This window comes from Stigmatopora argus, chromosome 5 (genome assembly GCF_051989625.1).
Source record: "Stigmatopora argus isolate UIUO_Sarg chromosome 5, RoL_Sarg_1.0, whole genome shotgun sequence".
Taxonomy (NCBI): Eukaryota; Metazoa; Chordata; class Actinopteri; order Syngnathiformes; family Syngnathidae; genus Stigmatopora; species Stigmatopora argus.
Genome location: NC_135391.1, coordinates 3,975,376 through 3,993,172, shown reverse-complemented (window position 1 = coordinate 3,993,172; position 17,797 = coordinate 3,975,376). Strand labels below are relative to the sequence as shown.

General features: G+C 42.8%; 1 protein-coding gene across 1 annotated transcript in view; it reads right to left on the bottom strand.

Moving 5' to 3' along the window:
- The window catches only part of ncor2 (nuclear receptor corepressor 2), a 52,594-nt gene that overhangs the window by 5,200 nt on the left and 29,597 nt on the right, over positions 1-17,797 (bottom strand). Inside the window, exons 18-38 of the mRNA XM_077600206.1 lie at positions 13,489-13,631; positions 13,273-13,411; positions 12,213-12,642; positions 11,037-11,157; positions 10,012-10,276; positions 8,968-9,132; positions 8,739-8,875; positions 8,552-8,651; positions 8,352-8,450; positions 8,049-8,140; positions 7,030-7,180; positions 6,731-6,865; positions 6,546-6,638; positions 6,193-6,395; positions 5,769-6,114; positions 5,095-5,295; positions 4,012-4,260; positions 2,846-2,998; positions 2,538-2,750; positions 2,263-2,434; positions 1,183-1,556 (exon numbers count right to left, since the gene is read on the bottom strand). Coding sequence (XP_077456332.1) covers positions 1,183-1,556; positions 2,263-2,434; positions 2,538-2,750; positions 2,846-2,998; positions 4,012-4,260; positions 5,095-5,295; positions 5,769-6,114; positions 6,193-6,395; positions 6,546-6,638; positions 6,731-6,865; positions 7,030-7,180; positions 8,049-8,140; positions 8,352-8,450; positions 8,552-8,651; positions 8,739-8,875; positions 8,968-9,132; positions 10,012-10,276; positions 11,037-11,157; positions 12,213-12,642; positions 13,273-13,411; positions 13,489-13,631 — 3,981 coding nt within the window. The remainder of the gene's footprint in view (positions 1-1,182; positions 1,557-2,262; positions 2,435-2,537; positions 2,751-2,845; positions 2,999-4,011; positions 4,261-5,094; positions 5,296-5,768; positions 6,115-6,192; positions 6,396-6,545; positions 6,639-6,730; positions 6,866-7,029; positions 7,181-8,048; positions 8,141-8,351; positions 8,451-8,551; positions 8,652-8,738; positions 8,876-8,967; positions 9,133-10,011; positions 10,277-11,036; positions 11,158-12,212; positions 12,643-13,272; positions 13,412-13,488; positions 13,632-17,797) is intronic.

The following is a 17,797-nucleotide window of genomic DNA, read 5'->3' as shown; positions in this document are numbered from 1 at the left end:
TAACACGTGTTTCGGTCATATCCCAAAGGTAGGAGGCCAGGAGGACACACTAATGAGACATTGACCATAAGATGGCCAAAGAACTGTCCCCAAAACATCTGGACGAAGTGGCTCGGGAATGGTAAGTATGCTTCTGAAGCTGTGTCTTCAAGCCACAACCACAAATAGCAAAGAAAATGGATGGATGGACGGATGATATCTACCAAACTGTTAATGTACAACAGGGGTGTCGAACTCATTTTTTGTCGCGGGCCACGTGGTAGTTTCAATTACATCTGGAGGGCCGTTATGTCTTCCAACTAGGCTGCCAAAATTAATCGATTAATAAATTGACAGCTTTCTCGATCGTGCTAATCGATAGATCATTTTTGGACATTCAAATGAGTACAAATTGTTTGCAATTATTGATTTAAAATGAGGAAACACAGGAAATAATCTACAATCTTCATTTGAATTTCATCATGAAACAGAAAGTTGGCACTCATCATTTACTTTCTCGGGCCACACAAAATGATGCGGTGGGCCAAATTTGGGCCACGGGCCGCCACTTTGACACCTGTGATGTACAACATAATCTAATCTAAAAGTAGTTGTGCTGTAAAATAAATAGAAAGAAACTGGATAGCCATAAGCAGAATATGATATGCATTAACAATACGACACATTAGAAAAAGTGATTGACTGAGTATTTTGAAAGCGTGGCAGATGGGAAGATAGTTTTGCATAAATTATGATGCCATAATATGGAGCATGCAAAGATTTAGAGGGCAGGAGTAGCCTATATTGCTGTGACAGGCTTAAAATTGTCATACAGTGGAAGTGTAACAACAGGAGTCTGTTGGCTGGTTGGAATAGCTTTTAGGTTTGCTATGACTGAGTGACAGCATTTAATCGTAGTGCCAATTTTCTACATGTTTTCTATATGTTTCTAAGCCTAGAAAAATATGAGGCTGATATGGCCCAATATCGCTTCAATTGGGCTATTTCATTTACTAAGTCAGGCTAGTTGCCAAAAGGGAGAGAGAAAGGGTAACCAAAGGTGAATTTTCTAATATTTTTTAAACGAAGAAATGACGTGATTTCCAGTGTCTTAGTGTCTGAGAACAAGCATCCCCGTTTCACAAGAAATTTGACGCATAATAATCACGTTTATAAAGTTGGCCACAGTCGTGAAGGTCTTACCGAGTGCTCTGAGCTCTTGTTCCTGAATGGACATCACTTTGTTTTGAGTCTTTTCTCTACTAGGCGTACCACTTTCTCCACGACCTGAAGGGTTATCCAACTGCAGGTGTGGTGGTGGTCGTCCTGAAATGGAGGAGTAAGGACCTGGGTACATTCCGCCCAAGCTGGGGCTGGAACGCTTGGGGTCGGATTTGCCCGAGAGCCCGTGCTGGTCTTGGATTTGTTTGGGTAGACCCCTATTCTTCCCTCCATCGCGACTCTGCTCTTTGGCTACGCTCGAGTCCAGAGAAGTCGCGTAGGCGTCCGAGGGTAAGCCGGTTCTTTGAAGGTGGCCGTGGTAACCTTGGTAACGGGACTGTCCCGAGGGTACGGATCTGACGAGAGGAAAAACATAAACGTCATTTTTGGGCACTCGGACGTTTCGTCGAAAGACGTTTGGTCGACTGGACGTTTAATTTGGGACAATAATAGTATAAAAGAGGCAAGTTTGTCTATACCAGGGGTGGGCAAACTTTTTGACTTGCGGGCCAGAATGGATACTAAAATTTGACAGCATTTGGACATGCAATGTAAGTTATCAAATGTCGGGATTGAAATATAAGAAAAAAGACACAATTGAAGGTGAAAATGTATTTTCAAATTTACTTTCAACATTAAGAACATATAATTATTCAACGAAAGAGAGCAGTCTTTAAATTGAGAGTGATGAGCGGTATTGCAGGGCAAAGGGAAATGAATGAGGTCATTGATTTTTACTATAATTTGGACAACGCCGGCGGCGGGCCGGATTAAAAAGCCTAACGGGCCGTATATGGCCCGCGAGCCGAGGTTGAAAAACATGTACACACACGAATCCGGGGGTGGGGCGAGTGCGCGAATCCCGTGACGACGAAACGTCCGGTCGACGAAACGTACGGGGACCAAACGTCTTTCGGCAAAACGTCCGGGGACCAAACGTCTTTCGGCGAAACGTCCGGGGACCAAACGTCTTTCGGCGAAACGTCCGGTCACTCATTTTTGCGGCTGTCTGTTCACGTTTGGTTGACGTAGAAGGGGGGAAACTTAAAAACAATAGTTTACCTTAACACGGAGGAGGTGGGATGTTCGGCGGAAAGATTCTTGCTTCCGGTGTTGTGCAGGACGCTCGGTCTCTGCTGGACGTTGTCTTGAGTACGAGGGGAAACTGGGGAATGCTGGTATGGCTGGGAAGAAGGTCTCACACTGCTACTGCTTGCCAAGCTGTGCTCTGTCCCTGAAGCAGAAAAAAAAGCAGACATAAGTACATTCCCAAAGAACAGTTTCCACCTCGTTCACCGACGAAGAAATAAAATAAAAAAATGAAAGCTGCTCCAGACCTGGTCGCCAAATGGGGGCGTGCTCCACATTAGCGCCACTCTTTTCTCTGTCCCGCTCTCGGTCTCTGTCCCGATCCCTTTCGCGGTCTCTCTCTCGTTCTCTATCCCGTTCTCGGTCTCTCTCTCGCTCCCGGTCTCGGTCGCGATCCCGTTCCCTTTCCCGCTCGCGTTCTGAAGATGTGGCTTGGATCTTGTTCATGTGGGAGGAGCCAACTTCACAGGAAAGAAATTGGAAAAAGGGCAATGAAATGGACAGCGGTGGTTTTAATTGCAATGAATGGACGGGACTGATCTATGACTCATCGTACCGGGTGAGATTGGGGGAGTGGTGTAAGGCCTGCCGGGGAAGGTGGCGGTTCCCCCTGGGATGTAGGTGATGCGATCCATTGGGGAGCTGGTGGTCCCTGCAGAGGGAGGGACTAGGACAGGTAAGTGCGGCACCTGAGATAGATCAATGATTCCTAAAATGGAAGGGGGGAAAAAAAGAGGAGAGCAAAAAAATACAGTTTAATGGCAAAAAGGCGACGGATGGTTTAAAGATAAGGCTCTGATGTCGCCGCAAGGGAAAATTGCTATACAAAAGTACCCTTTTCTGAATAGTGAGATCAGATAGGACCCCCAAAAAATAAAAATCTCAACTGTGCATTAAGACCTGCAGTCATTATTTTCATCTAGCACAAAATCATCACGATGAGTTCCCTCAGTAGGTCATTGTGTTACTACTACGTACGTACTACTAATGCAACTGTGATACATATACATATTTATATATATGTATGTATATGTATGTGTATGTGTGTATATATATATATATATATATATATATATATATATATATATATATATATATATATATATATATATATATATATATATATATATATATCAGCAACACACGTATTTATGTATTTATTTATGTATTTATTTATTCATTTACTAACTTGCTTATTACCTATCTATTTATGTCTAAAATGCCTTTCCTGTATCTGCATTCTCACCCTCTTGCTACTGTGACAATGAAATTTCACAAATACTGGATAAATAAAGTTATCCAATCCAATTAATATATCAATTTGTGATCATTATTCAAAAGAACAATGTCATTTTCAAATGTGAGATTTCCTAAATTGATTTATAATGAATCCAAGTTGGTAGCAACTAAATACGAAATACCGAATGGGTGAGTTCTGATACGCCTTTGGTCAAAAAGCTAAAAAAAAAACCACCCTTTTTAAAATTGTTCAAATATCTGTAGAAGGTACATTAATAGATGCTCATCTTAAAAAAATAAAAAGGCACGTATACTTTGCGAGACTCCAATACTGTCCAACATTCTCGAGTCTGTAATTATGTGGAACGTAATATGCTTTCATTCAAACAGAACCTTCCTTTTGTGTACGTTTGAACTCATTGGTCCAATTTGGTGGGGCAATATTAATCCTTTCGTGAATGAACACAAACAAAGCGGTCTTACCACGAGGGGCTGCAGAGTAAGGCAGAGGAAGGGGCTGATCTCGTGGAGTAAGGCCCCTTAGCATGTCTGAGCGCTGGGCAGCCATTGCAGCCGCTGCAGGCCACTGGTGCATTTGCTGGGAAGTTATGTAGTCGTTGAGAAGCGTCTGACGGTTCTCCAGGGCTGCCGTGTCGGGAAAACCCCGGATGAGGTAGGGATAGGGATGAGGGTACCCCGGATTGGGAGCCAGATGGCGAGGCAAGTAGAAGGCTGTAACGAAGGAGGGAGAAACCACTTTTCAGCAAAGGCTAAAAATGACCGGACGAAACAGCCCACATCCTTTGTTAGGTCGGAGTTACAGAATCCATTTGCTCCGATATTTGGTATACTGACATTGAGTGGTTGATTTCATCGTTTAATTAGAGTGGCGTTGTGGTGGTTTGTTTTGAAAGTGCTGTATTTCATTTTATTGATATCGGAGGATAGACTGGTAGCTGCTGCTAACAGAGGAAACAATATGAAATAACTCATCTACCACAGCCTCAAGGCACAAAAATGATGCCTCACAAGCCTAAGCCTCCTTAAATCAACTATAAATAGAGCCAAGAAGAAAGGTATAAAAACTTAAAACAAAATTAGAATTAAGTTTAGTGCAAGATGAGATTCAATTTATTTTTGAGTGTCTAAATCGTAATCCAAGTTCTTTTAAATTTCTTTATTACGAGCGCGTTGCCGTGCAAAAAGTCTCCCGCTCTCTCTCTCTCCTTCGCGAAATCCGTCCAATTTTAGTACTATTAAACACATTTTAGTACTATTAAACACATTTTAGTACTATTAAACACATTTTAGTACTATTAAACCACTAGTTATTTGTTACTTTGTTAATAGATGGCGAATTAAAACAAATACAACTGTTTTTCCAATGCAATATCCTGTTTTTGGTGTTTTTTCAGATGGTGGAACGAATTAATTAGTTTTTAGTTCATTTCTATGGGAAACGTTCGTTTGAGTTACGGGTAAATCGACATACGAGCTCAGTCCCGGAACGCATTAAGCTCGTATCTCGAGGTACCATTGTGTGTGGTGCGCTTGCGATGACTGTACCTGGGTCGATGGGGATGCCGCGAGGCAGAGCTGCAGGATCAAAGGCCAAGGGAATTTGTCTGTAAACATCAGCTCCAAGGCCCTGCAACAGACGTTCGTAGGTCTGTTGGTCAGGAACCCCCGGAAGAGGGGACTTGGTGGCGCTCATCTCCCTCGGGGTTGGTGTGGCTTTACGCTCCTGAGGTTCTTTCTTACTAGAGCCTGGAGAGGGAAAAAAAATATGTTCCAAAAAAATGCAATGACAGTGACTCTGACAACGAAGAGAGGGAACCCGGCGTTTTCGATGACTCATTTGGACAATTGTTCAATTCAGATACAGAAAATGGGGACTTTGATGGATTTGTGGGTGATGATGACGTGAGTACATTGTAAAATGGCTAAATAAAGTACAACCAAAGTCAGTTTTGCTTCCGTTGCCTTTTTAAAAACGTGTTTTTAGCATGTGTCCGCATGTTAAAGCTGGTGTATGTTTTGCCATACCTGTACCTTTAAATGTGGTGCGTCTTGTGTGTGTCTCTAATACAGAAATAGCATTCGTTACTGCCACTGCGCCTTTAAATGTGGTGCGCCATATAGTCGTGAAAATACGGTAACACTCAAGAAACGGAAAACAACTACCTTATTATCCGGGTTCTACACTTTGTTTCGTATCGTGCAATAAAAATTCTTCTCACCGTCGTGTTGCCTTTGACCTGCTTCCCTGGAAAGAGGAGAGCCACGGTGTGATGGTCCCGGGTAAGGGTTTCTTAAGGTGCCCTTTTCGTCATAGCCCACTGGGCTATGATGGGATTTAGCCCCCTGCTCGCTTGCTAGCGTCAGGGGAGAAGAGCGTGCTATCGAGCTAGCCGTGCTGACCACTGCGCTAGGGCGTCCTTTGGGGACATCTTCGTAGCGTCCCCTCTCCGTCCGCATCTCCAAGTGAGGGGGTGCGTTATGGTAGGAACGCGGGGAACTGGCTATGATGGAGCGGACGTCGTGTCGTTTACTCGAGCCGGCCCCCTCCTGCTTCATGGGCGTCCCCTAGAGACAAGTAAATCGGGGATTTAACGAAAAGAGGAATACGATGACTGTAATCCATTTTGCTGAAATTATAATGACCTCCTTGGCTGTTTGTCTGAGCTCCTCCCTGGGAATGAGGTGAATCGAGCGCCCAGCTTCCTTTACTGTCGGCACCATCGACTCTCTGCCTTTCATTGGGTCTGATAGTGAACTGCCCCCACGTGGTGGGGAGTTCTCTCTCTTCATTTGCTTGGCCTCCCTTCTCAGATAGCTATCTTGAGGGTCCAGATGACGGGGTATACCTGACGTCACAAGAGTGTATGACTTACAGGCAGCATATGCAAACATTCTATTGTTCATAGTAGACATTTCTGGAGAAGAAAAAATAAAAACCGCAAAAGGAAACTTCGTGATGTGAAAAAGTGTTGAGTAGAAATCAATTGGTATTTTACCTTGCGAGATTGAACCCCGGATATGGTGAGTATCTTTATAAGATGCGTGGTGTGGACTGTCCCTGTCATGTGGCATGGCTCGGACAATTAGACCTGATGTAAGAAAGGTGGCATTATTATTAGAATTTTTAACTCACTACTCGGGTTAAAAAAAATTAAAATAAATCAGATTTTGACATTTCTACCTTCAGACATTGGATCCCTCATAGGAAGACCTCGTGAGATGCCGCCCTCCATGACGTCGTAAGGACGTTTCAAGCCAAGAATTTCACCAGCTTGCCCCGTCCCTCGGCCATCCTCCTTAGTTTGAGAAACTGGACCTACACATTCCAATGAGGGAGAGATGAGAATCATTTAAGGCCTTGATCCAGAAAACTTTGACAGCCTTGCCATGTTTAAAAAGCAAATAAATCCATTGAAGTAAAGAAAATGGGAGCGTTCCATTGATATTGTGGACATAGTTGGCTTTGTGCAAAACACTCACGGTCATAAGTGAGGATGTGCCCACTTATTCCCTCGTAGACCACATGACCTTTCGTCAATGCGTCGTCTCTCTCCCTGTCGACACGGCTAGCAGTGTCCTCGGTGATAAGTCGGGTTATGGTTCCCTTATATAGCACATCAGCTGGTGTCCCCTGTAGTCAGATTGTCAAGTGAAACCCATAAACATCATTTAACTACGGTGCTGTAACCAACTGATGCGATACAACTGAAATGCATAATAAAAACCTGCTTGTATGGTAAATGCTAATCGTGACTTTCAGCTTTTACAATCATTCTTATCCAACTTCAAACCATCTAGTTGCATCATTTTTTTTTTTACAGTGATCATATTTGAGCTTGTTCAAGAGTTTGAAGTAAACTGTTGACCAGAGGTGGAGTTCTGAGTGCATCTGTTTCCTTACAGCCATAGAATTAAATCTAAAAATGATAGCAAAGTGATGAGATGACACGACAGCTTGTTCACTGGTCACTTTCTCTTGACCAATCTGCTTTCACGGACCGAGTGACCCGCTTGGAGATTACGTTACAGCGGTTAGGCTAGAATTAATAGGTACAGACACAGCACACCATGTACTTGTTGCTAGGGTGACAAAGACCCGTCAGAGCCGTGGTTATGTCACAGCTGCTGGGAAATCCAGTCGCCGCTGCACTTGGTCTGCCTCATGACCTCGCCGCTGCTCTGTCCTGTCCTACATCCTGTGTCCATAAATCTCAGCCAACTAAACACCATGGCTCCAAATTATATGACAAGAGAGGATTTGGGGGAGGGGGGAGAAATAACGGTATATCTGATGGATATCTGGATAAGAACTGATTTTTGGGGGGAATTATTTTCTTCATGCTGAGATTCGGAGGTGACTTTAAAGTTGTAACATTGGATTAATCCCAAAACCAAATTGAACATGTAGATATAATATGTAGAAAATAGAAAAAAATACAGAAAACACAACAATATTGTTTGGGCCATTAAAAGTATCATAGTCAACATTCCAAGCTTACCTGAGTTATAGAACCGCCTCTATAGGAGATTGCGGAATCAGGATGCATTCTGGTCCCTGGGATACCCTTTGTGATACTTCCTCCCTGAACAGCTAAGATTAAAAAAGGGGGGATTAAAGTTAGCCTTCTGACGCAAGAAGGAACAGAAGTTGTGTGGGCTATTAATAATACAGTTAATGTGTAAAGTTGGATGACGACATGTTGAAAATGCTTAGTTTTTCAACAATAAATTGCAATGATCTTAACCTAAAACTACTATGAGGTGTCAAATTTAACAGGAAGAGAGCTCATGTGCTGGCCTACCCCTTGCACCATCATGAGGTGTGGTAGACGGGTTGTCAGCTTGCAAGGAAGAGCTGCGGGGGGATAACTGTTCCTGCTTCACCACGGGGAATGGACCACCTATAAAATGCAGGAAAAAAGAAAGATGCTCTTTGCTACCCATTTATTCAGAGGCAAAAGCTTAGAGCAAAAACAGAATAGATTTATCCTGATTCACTTACCAACTTTCCTCTGATCAATCCAAGACAAACTCATCTGCGAAGAAGGCATTTTGCCGTGTTCAAAACTATGAGCTGGGCTATGCAACTGCACAGGAGTCCCCTAAAAAAAGAATTCGCTTGTTTAATAAGATCATTTCCTAATAAATACAAATACCTTTCTCTATTATTTAGTCCTATCCATTTATACCTGTGTAATGGATCCTCCTGGCTTGGTTGAGGAAATAAGTGGTGGTGGCTCCGGCATAATGAGGGGTCTCACTGCTGCTTGCCTGCTGCCGTCCTGGGGCAACCCGGAAAGTGCCGGGTGGCCCACTTGCTGAAATGCTAAAAGGAAAAAAAGAAATTGGGAAAAAATGAACAGAGAAGTAGTGAAAAGCAATGCGAATTGGGCGTAAAAGTTAACGAATAGTCTTTACAGTTAAATTGGAGCAAGTGTTGGTCGTGACTGATCTTGGTCATGTCTCGTGGGGACATGGGGAAGGGCGACAAAACTGGTCGCCCCATGTTAGTGGACCTTAGGTCGTCCGGAGTCAGCGCGGGCCTCTTGACTTCACCGTGCGAAGAGAAAGCCTGTGACTTTTCTGCAAGGAGAACACACACATTACTCCCTCACCACGCCATTCTTTTTATTCTATTTTAAGCCTGTCTTCTCTTGAAATGTGTATTTAGGCACCAGAACTGTTCACATTTTCAAAACATGGCAAATCAGATAGCCACATCCAACAAGGTTCCAGCACTAAAACCTAGTCCCCTCTGGGTCGTTAGGAATACATTAATCAGGTCCCTCTCTGCTAATGTCCCAGAAACCCGATACAAAGTAAAAAAAAAAACAGACTCGACGTTTGCAGCAAAACTAGTTCACCATTAAAACACTATTAAATGGCTTTAATAAACGGCTTAACATGACACAGGAGTCTCAGCATAACTTTTGCACATGACATACTATCTGCCAAGATCGGATAAATCGTCATGTATCCAGTAAAAAAACAGAATCAACGTTTGCAGCAAAACTAGTTCACCATTAAAACACTATTAAATGGCTTGAATAAACGGCTCAACATCACACAGGAGTCTCAGCATAACTTTTTCACATGACATACTATCCGCCAAGATCTGATAAATCGTCATGTATCCAGTAAAAAAAAAAAAAACACTCAACGTTCGCAGCAAAACTAGTTCACCATTAAAACACTATTAAATGGCTTTAATAAACTGCTCAACATCACACAGGCGTCTCAGCATAACTTTTTCCACATGACATACTATCTGCCAAGATCTGATAAATCGTCATGTATCCAGTAAAAAAAAAGGTCACTGGAACTTCATCCAAATTAGCCCTCTCAAAAATCACGGTAATGTGCCTGTTCACGGTCAATATTCCCAGCAAAAATCCGGTGCGGCTCGGCACTATGAAAAGGCAAACATGAATTATCCATCAGGCAATAAAAGAGGCGGCTTACCATCCTTGTCACCAGCGGAAGGGCTGCGTGGGCGGATGCGAGGACTGCTGCTGTGAGGAGCCTCCCTGTCTCTCTCGGCTTGGACGGAATAAGGCTGCTGCTTGCTAGGCTGGACCACAATCTGTGGCTGTTGTTTGACCTCCTGAGACGACTCCCCGTGCGCCATGGTGATCTGCTGCTGGTACAGTGCCAACGCATGGGGATGCAAGAGCGTCTTGGCACCCGCTGGCATCCGCTGATTGCCTTGGACTGACGCTTCAGGTATCTGCAAAACGGGATGATAGGGCATTAATAATGTAGAACGCAATCGATGAACTTCCACATGATATTAACTATTCACTGCCACTGCCAGCAATAGACAGTTAATCCATTTTCACTGGGACGGGTGGCATTGAATTATCTGATGGTGATTGACGGCCGATCTGTTTCTCCCAGGAAAAATGGTTTGATGGTCAATCGTCATCAATGGCATTTGAATGTGATAATTGAATGCCAGCCACCCTGATTAAAGTGGATAGGAGATCTGTTGATGTCGGTGGAAGAGACTAAGTTAAAATCCAGTTTAAGTACATAAGTTATCCTCCCAAGGTTAAAATAAAATAAAATTAGATCCCAAGGTTAAAATTAAATAAAATTAGATGCTGTACTGAGAGGCGAACAGAGAGTTAGGGTTAGCAACCAAAAGCACGGACCGTAATCATAACAAAACAAAACCTAAATCCGTCAGTCAGGCACACGGTGTGTTTAGGTACAGTCCACAAAACACTTACCTCAACATTGTTACATTACTTTCCTATATTTAAGTTAAATGAACCGGGAGTGAACCGAGCTCCACATTGAGGCAAGAAGTCATTAAGTTGAAATATCGTAGATGGAGGACATCGTAACCCAAGGACTAGCTGTACTCAACTGCAGGATGGGATGTATTGTCAGCCCATTTAAATTAGTTTCAATTTATTTTATTTATTTTATTAAAACCACTATGCTGATGAAAGAGCACAATGTTCAAGAAGAAAAAGACTCACAATAGGTGGTATAGCAGCTGCCCGCTGTTTGAGCTGTTTAAGGTCCATGGGCTTCTGCAGCGGTGAAGATATGACCCCATCATGAGTGTAGTTCAGCAGACTTGGACGGGGAGAAGTGATTCTACAGAGGTAATAAAAAAAAAATATAAAAATGTGCATATACATACATATACACACACAAAAATGCATTTAATATATATATACATGTATATGTAAATGTATATGTAAATGTACATGTATATGTACATACATATGTAAATGTACATGTATATGTACATACATATGTATATGTAAATGTATATGTATATCTAAATGTATATGTACATGTATATGTACATACATATGTACATACATATGTGTATACATATGTATATACATATGTATATACATATGTAAATGCATATACATAAATATACAATAACATATACATATGCATATATATATACACATACAACTTATGTACTTATACATATACATATATATAAATATATCCTCAAATTATTTGGGGTCTCCTCCTGGACTCTCAAAACAACAAACAAATATATCTCATTTAAAAGATTAGACTTTGAGTTCCAAGATGTCAAATTGCATAACTGTAGCGCCGAGTGGAACAACACAATTATGTACACACTCTATAAAGTGGCAGAAAGACACAATAGAAGGTCCAAACAAAAACTCCCACAAACAGACAGGCACACACGTACACCCCCTCACACACACGCGCACACACACCAATGCTCACACACGTCTCTTTGTTTGCTTTGGCAGAGGGCAGCATTTTTCTCAGCTCTGCCAGTGTGTTCAATCCGCTCTCATGGAAAAAAAAAAGAACAAATACAGGGCAAACAAGACTAATCATTCCTCCCACGCACTTTGACACCCATTTCTTGTGGCCTCATTCACAGGCACGCACATATACAGCATACACTTAAACTTGCACATTATTAGCCATGAGGGCCACTGAAAGTCTTTCGCCAACGGAAAAGGGCAAGTGTGTGACTACAATACACACAAGTGTTTAGTAGAAAACTAACGACACTCCCTGCGTCCTTGTTTTCTCGGAACCCTACAAAAGTAGCGCCCATTTTTTTATCTCAATGACTGTTTAATGCATTGGACATTTTGGGGGTTGAAAAGTAAACAATGGCTTGTAAAAACCGTTGGGTGTCTTTTTACCTGTTCTTTTCTGCATTGTCAGTTTCTTCCACCTCATCCGCACTGCAAGTGGCGCTGGAGTCGCTGTCCCCATGAGAGCCCACTTTGACCCCGTGGTCCTTCTTTGAAGTCTTGGGACAGTTCTTGACGTCGTCACCGTCCGCCGTGGAAGGTTTCTTGTCGGCGGCGTCCCCGCTTGATGATGGCGGGGTCGGTTCCTTGTTGGCCTCCCCCGTTTCTGTCTTGATCTCTTGCTTGACGGGGACCTCGTCGTCTTCTTTTACGGGAGGTTTCGCATCTCCGGCCGGCTCCGTTTCGGGTCCAGCGCCGTCTTTGTCTACAGTATTGGAGCCGGCTTTTGACTTATTGGAACCTTCTTCTTTAGCCTTGGCGTCATCTGCAGAATGCGGTGAGGGCAAACTCTCCGTATCCGAGCTGTTGTTGGCACCGCCTGCAAGAAGGTTGGCACGATATTAAAAAAACATTTTGCTTAAAGCAAAACATCCAATAAAGCAAGGGTGTCAGACTCGGGTTGGTTCGCGGGCCGCTTGAACGTCAACTTGATTTCACATGGGCTGGACCATTTTAGATATAATATTTAGATTTTTTTTTTATAAATGGATTAAAAGAACTGGATTAAAATCCCTGAATTTTCAGTTTTTTTATAGATCTAAAACAATGTTTATTTTAGCTTTTTTTAAATATATTTTTAGATTTGACAAAATGATTTTTTAACTAAAAACACAGAAAAAATGGATTAAAAAATTACAATTATTGATTTAAAAGGAAGAAAAATCAGGAAATTGAATATACATCTATACTCTTCATTTTAATTTGATCCTAAAACAGAAAGTCGGCACTCATGATTTACTTTCCCGGGCCACACAAAATGATGCGGCGGGCCAGCTTTGGCTCCCGGGCCGCCACTTTGACACATGTGCAATAAAGCATTAAAAGATGAGCATTTACAGCCAATGCTCACAGTTTAATTGAATATCGATCGTTGTCAATGGCAGTCAACTTATTCATTTGCTCATGATTAATGCGTAAATAATACATGATTTTTTTCTATTCAATGTACCTTCTCCATCTTCAGGTGCCTCCTCTTCATTGCCACTTGCCCCTGAGCCTTCCAACTCTTCTTCCTCTGCTGGGAACTGTGCAGTGGCCTCTTCATTTTGAAGGCTTTTGCCCCTGCGGCGAGCCTTGCGTTCCTTCTCCTAGATTGAGAAGCAATGCTCGGAAATGAACAAATAACAACAGCAAATAGGTGGCATTTGTCGATGTCTTTGCTCACCGATTTCATTTTATGTTGCTGCAAAATCTCATCCAGTTTTTGCCTCTTTTTATAGTTGAAATAGAAGTTCTTACATTGTGACACAGTTTTTGATCCCACCATCTTGGCAATGGCAGACCAGTTTCTACCATACTGTAGGAGACCTGCAACAATGATAAACAAAGTGGCGTTTAACTCCAAAACGAGGATCTGTTGCAACGTGGTTCTTAAAATCGCTAGAGTAACTTAGTAAACACGACAATTCAAGTAGAATTATAACATTATTATTACCATCACTTATCAGAATAAGAAATTTCCCGAATACGGGATGAAATAAAGTTCTAACCCAGGGGTAGGGAACCTATGGCTCGGGAGCCACATGTGGCTCTTATGATGGGTGCATATGGCTCTGAGCTAAAATATGGAAACCAGTGGTGAGAGAGCCGAGTCCCGAACGCACCAATAGGAACGTCACGTCGGGACTGTGTCATTGATTTCATTGATACTCATGGAACTCATTGATATTCATTGATTAGCAACAGCATAACAACGTTGTCAAAGGAATTCAGAGACTTTTTGTACTTTAAAAGTGACAAAATGACTACAAAATTTCATGTATTTTGACTTTTAAATTGTGAAAATGGCTCGCAAGGAATAACATTTGAAAATAGGAATTGTTTATGGCTCTCTCTTTCAAAAAGGTTCCCGACCCCTGTTCTAACCTAACCTAACATGTCTTAACTGTGGGACCATCAAAGACACGATTCCACAGTGTAATGGACACTGTGGAGGAGTAGGAGGAGCCTTGGCAAGCAGCCATGATATTCCCGGATAAACATAACCATAGAATAGTCGAGAGGAGTGGTAATATGGCAACTGAACGCCCCTTATGTCAATGACATCACTAACGCTCCCTGGCTGAGGTCACACTGTGTTCAATTCTGACTAACTTTGATGTGACCCAGTTCCAAGAAACAGCGGTCCTTTACTCAGTCGACCACATGATTGCGCGTTACACAAGAGTCGACATAAACCCGCCAGACCAGAGAAGGCTCGAAAAAGCGGTGGCCAAATTCACGTATCGCATGCGCTTAAAAGAAGTGTCGTAGGGAGCGGTCAGCGTGTTTGGTAAAGAGAGGGGGGGGGCCCAAGACAGAATTCACTCCGGTGTTTCCCCTTCGGCATGTGCCGTTAGCTAAAAGCAGCCCATTAGCGGTGTGTGTGTGTGTGTGTGTGTGTGTGTGTGCTGTAAGAGGCTTAACCTACACCACCCACTTGTTTCCTGTGCCAGTATGACAGGTCCTGGCAGGGCAGTCTCTCGGAGTGTTGTGGGGGTTGCGATAAAACAGCAAAGAGCCAACGACGAACGGCAGGGCAAACTTATCCAACGTTTCAGAGGTCCTTGTGTGGTTTATTTAACGGAGGGATGAAGACGATCTGACATTTTGATAGACAAAGAAGTGTTGTCTACTAATCTGAGACATGCAAAGTAGCAGATCATCTGGCGGTACTTGAATACAATATTCCCTTTATGAGAACCCACGAGTGACAAGACTAAACTCTTGTCATCCTATCAAAACTGAAGGAAAACCTCCCAGGTTTTCATTTGTAAGACCGAGGTAAGAGAAGAAGAAAAAAGCGCAGACGTGTGTACTGCTTATCTTATCTTATCTGCTTTCCGAACTTCTAGGAAACTAGTAACTCCAACATGGTACATAATAGCTAATGCGGGTGTAGACAGCCTTGGGCAAATCCAAAGTTGAAAAAAAAGCGCAATCAGCAAGAATGAAAAGTAACGGTAAAATCAATACCTAGTTGAATCCTTGTATGCGATTGTACAAAGCGCATTCCCAAGTAGCTGCAGTTGACTCAAAGCCTTAGAGGCAGGGGAAACACGTGGATCAAACATCCAATCGGTAGGAGCAATACTCAAGCAGGTGGATGCCTGGCGCCCAATCAGGAACTTGCTAGGCCTCAAGCACCACCCAGAGAAATCCAATCAATACCCGCTTGAAGCTCGAATGTGGTTGTCACTGTCACATGCCTGTTACTTCAGTACTTGTGGTCTGGCTTGGATCACATGACCCGACGGCCTACTCTCTAGAGAGACGGCCTGGAACAACGCTGTCCAACGCCGGGCCTTCCGATCCGGGGAACAGATGAAGAAAACAACTCAATCCTTCCACTCTTGCTTCCAGCTGGCTTGATCCTCGCGCCGGGGTCAGGTTGACATTCTCCGAAACGGCGCATGTTCCCGCTTCCTCTCTTTGGCTTATTCCCTCTGCTTGGGTAATTGCGCCTCTGTGCTCCTGTTCGGCGGTGGCGACTCTCCTCAATGGCGGCCGTCTAGAAGACTTCTCCGGGAAAGTGGGACTACGAAGCCGTGCTCTGAGCTCAGGCGCTCTCTCTCTTTTTCTCTCTCTCTCTCTCTCGCTCTGTCTCTCGCCTCATCTGATCTTTCCTCTATCTCTCTCTTGTTCCCCTCCCTCTCTCTCTCTCTCTCTCTGTCAGCCTATCCCTCCCCCCTACCTCCCTCTGCCAGCAGGCACCACCGACCAGTGCACACACAAATGTACGAGTACACACTAACTTGAGCCCTCTCGCTCCCTTCTCTCTCTTTTTCTCTCTCTCTCTCTCTTTCTCCTGTTAATACTTTAGCACACAGACACAAACACACACTCAGGCAGTCCAAGTGTAAACACCGAGGGGGAAGAGAGAAGGGGAAGGGCGGGAGAAAGCATGTGAGAGAGAGAGAGAGAAAGAGAGTGCCAGAGAATGGAGACTGCTGAGGGATAAAGAAGTGGAGAGAGCGAGCAAAAAGAGAAGATGGGGGACAGGAGAGGAGGCAACAGAGTTGATGTTGATACCATGAGAAAGCATAAAGGCTTTCACATTTTTCCTGACTGACCTGCTTTTCATCTTGAATGTGACCTCTCTAGTCTATAATAAAACAGAGTAAGGCGAGCGAGAGCAAGTAGGAGTGGGAGGGGGTGCTTCTCACTTGCCAAATCTTCCACAGCTCTTGCCAACTTGGGCCGGTGCCATCTCCCCAACCGACAAGTGGACAGAGACCAGCGAAAGAAAAAAAAGCGTGCAAGGGTGGAAAAGAAAGATGAGATGTGGCTTTCTACCTGCAGCTCCTTTATGGCTTTGTGGCTGGTTTTTTTACAGGCCGTTATCTAGGTGCTTGCCTGCACACTGGCAAAGCCTTGCAGATTATCGCACTTATGTGGATGCTAGCCAAGTAGTGTGTGCACATGCAAACACACAACTTTGCAGAAAGACGACCTTTACAAGACATCTAACGCGCAGGCCCACACAAAGAGATTGAAGTAGTTTTTTTTTTTTTTGGTAAGCAGCCTTGGTACAAAGTTAGAACGAGTTAGAACGACAAGACTATCTTGGAAAGCAGGAAAAACTCTAACCGTGTTCTTTTTGAGAGCCGTTTAACTAAAGGTGCTGAACATATTAAGCTTGCGGACGACTAAGCCTCTTTAAAACACACACACGTCAAGCACTTAGAGGGAAGACCTTTGAGCACCTTGACGAATTTGTGGAGCACAACAAACGACAAATTTGGGTTTACGTGTTTAGTTATTAAGGATAGGGCGGTGATCTGTTTTTTTTCCTTCTTTTTTACGAGTGGGAAGTGTGTGTATGTGTGTTTAGGAGGGGCAGTTAGAATTTGTGATAAATGGCAAGACTCGTTCTTCAGCTCTGGCTACTGTCGCTGGAGTTCTGTGGTTACATAAGCACTTCATAGAATCCCTGTATCTACTGCACTGCCAGGCTAATCCTCTGGGATGGAGCACCCCACTAATCCCACAGCAGAAGAATGGAACTGAAGACATTAACCAGGATTACTACATGGGCCTGTGTTCAAGCCAAGCAGTGCCAGATATTAAAAAAACAACAACAACAACTCAAAAGACAAATAAATATGTGCAAATTTCTGTGGCTAACAAACAAGAAGCCCAGTGGTGTCGGGTTTATATTGCTACAATGTTTAAAATGATGGGTTTAATTATTCAGAGGCAAAATTTAAGTCATACAAAACTACACAGTGGACCTATATGATCAACTGTTAGTTAAAAGGTGTTAAACTCAAAGAGTAATCTCATTAATTATTACATATGTATATATATATATATATATATATATATATATATGAATACATATATACGTGTGTATGTGTATATATATATACACACACATATATGTATGTATACAAGTATATATACATGTATATATATACATATGTATATATACATATGTATATATATATATATATATATATATATATATATATATATATATATATATATATATA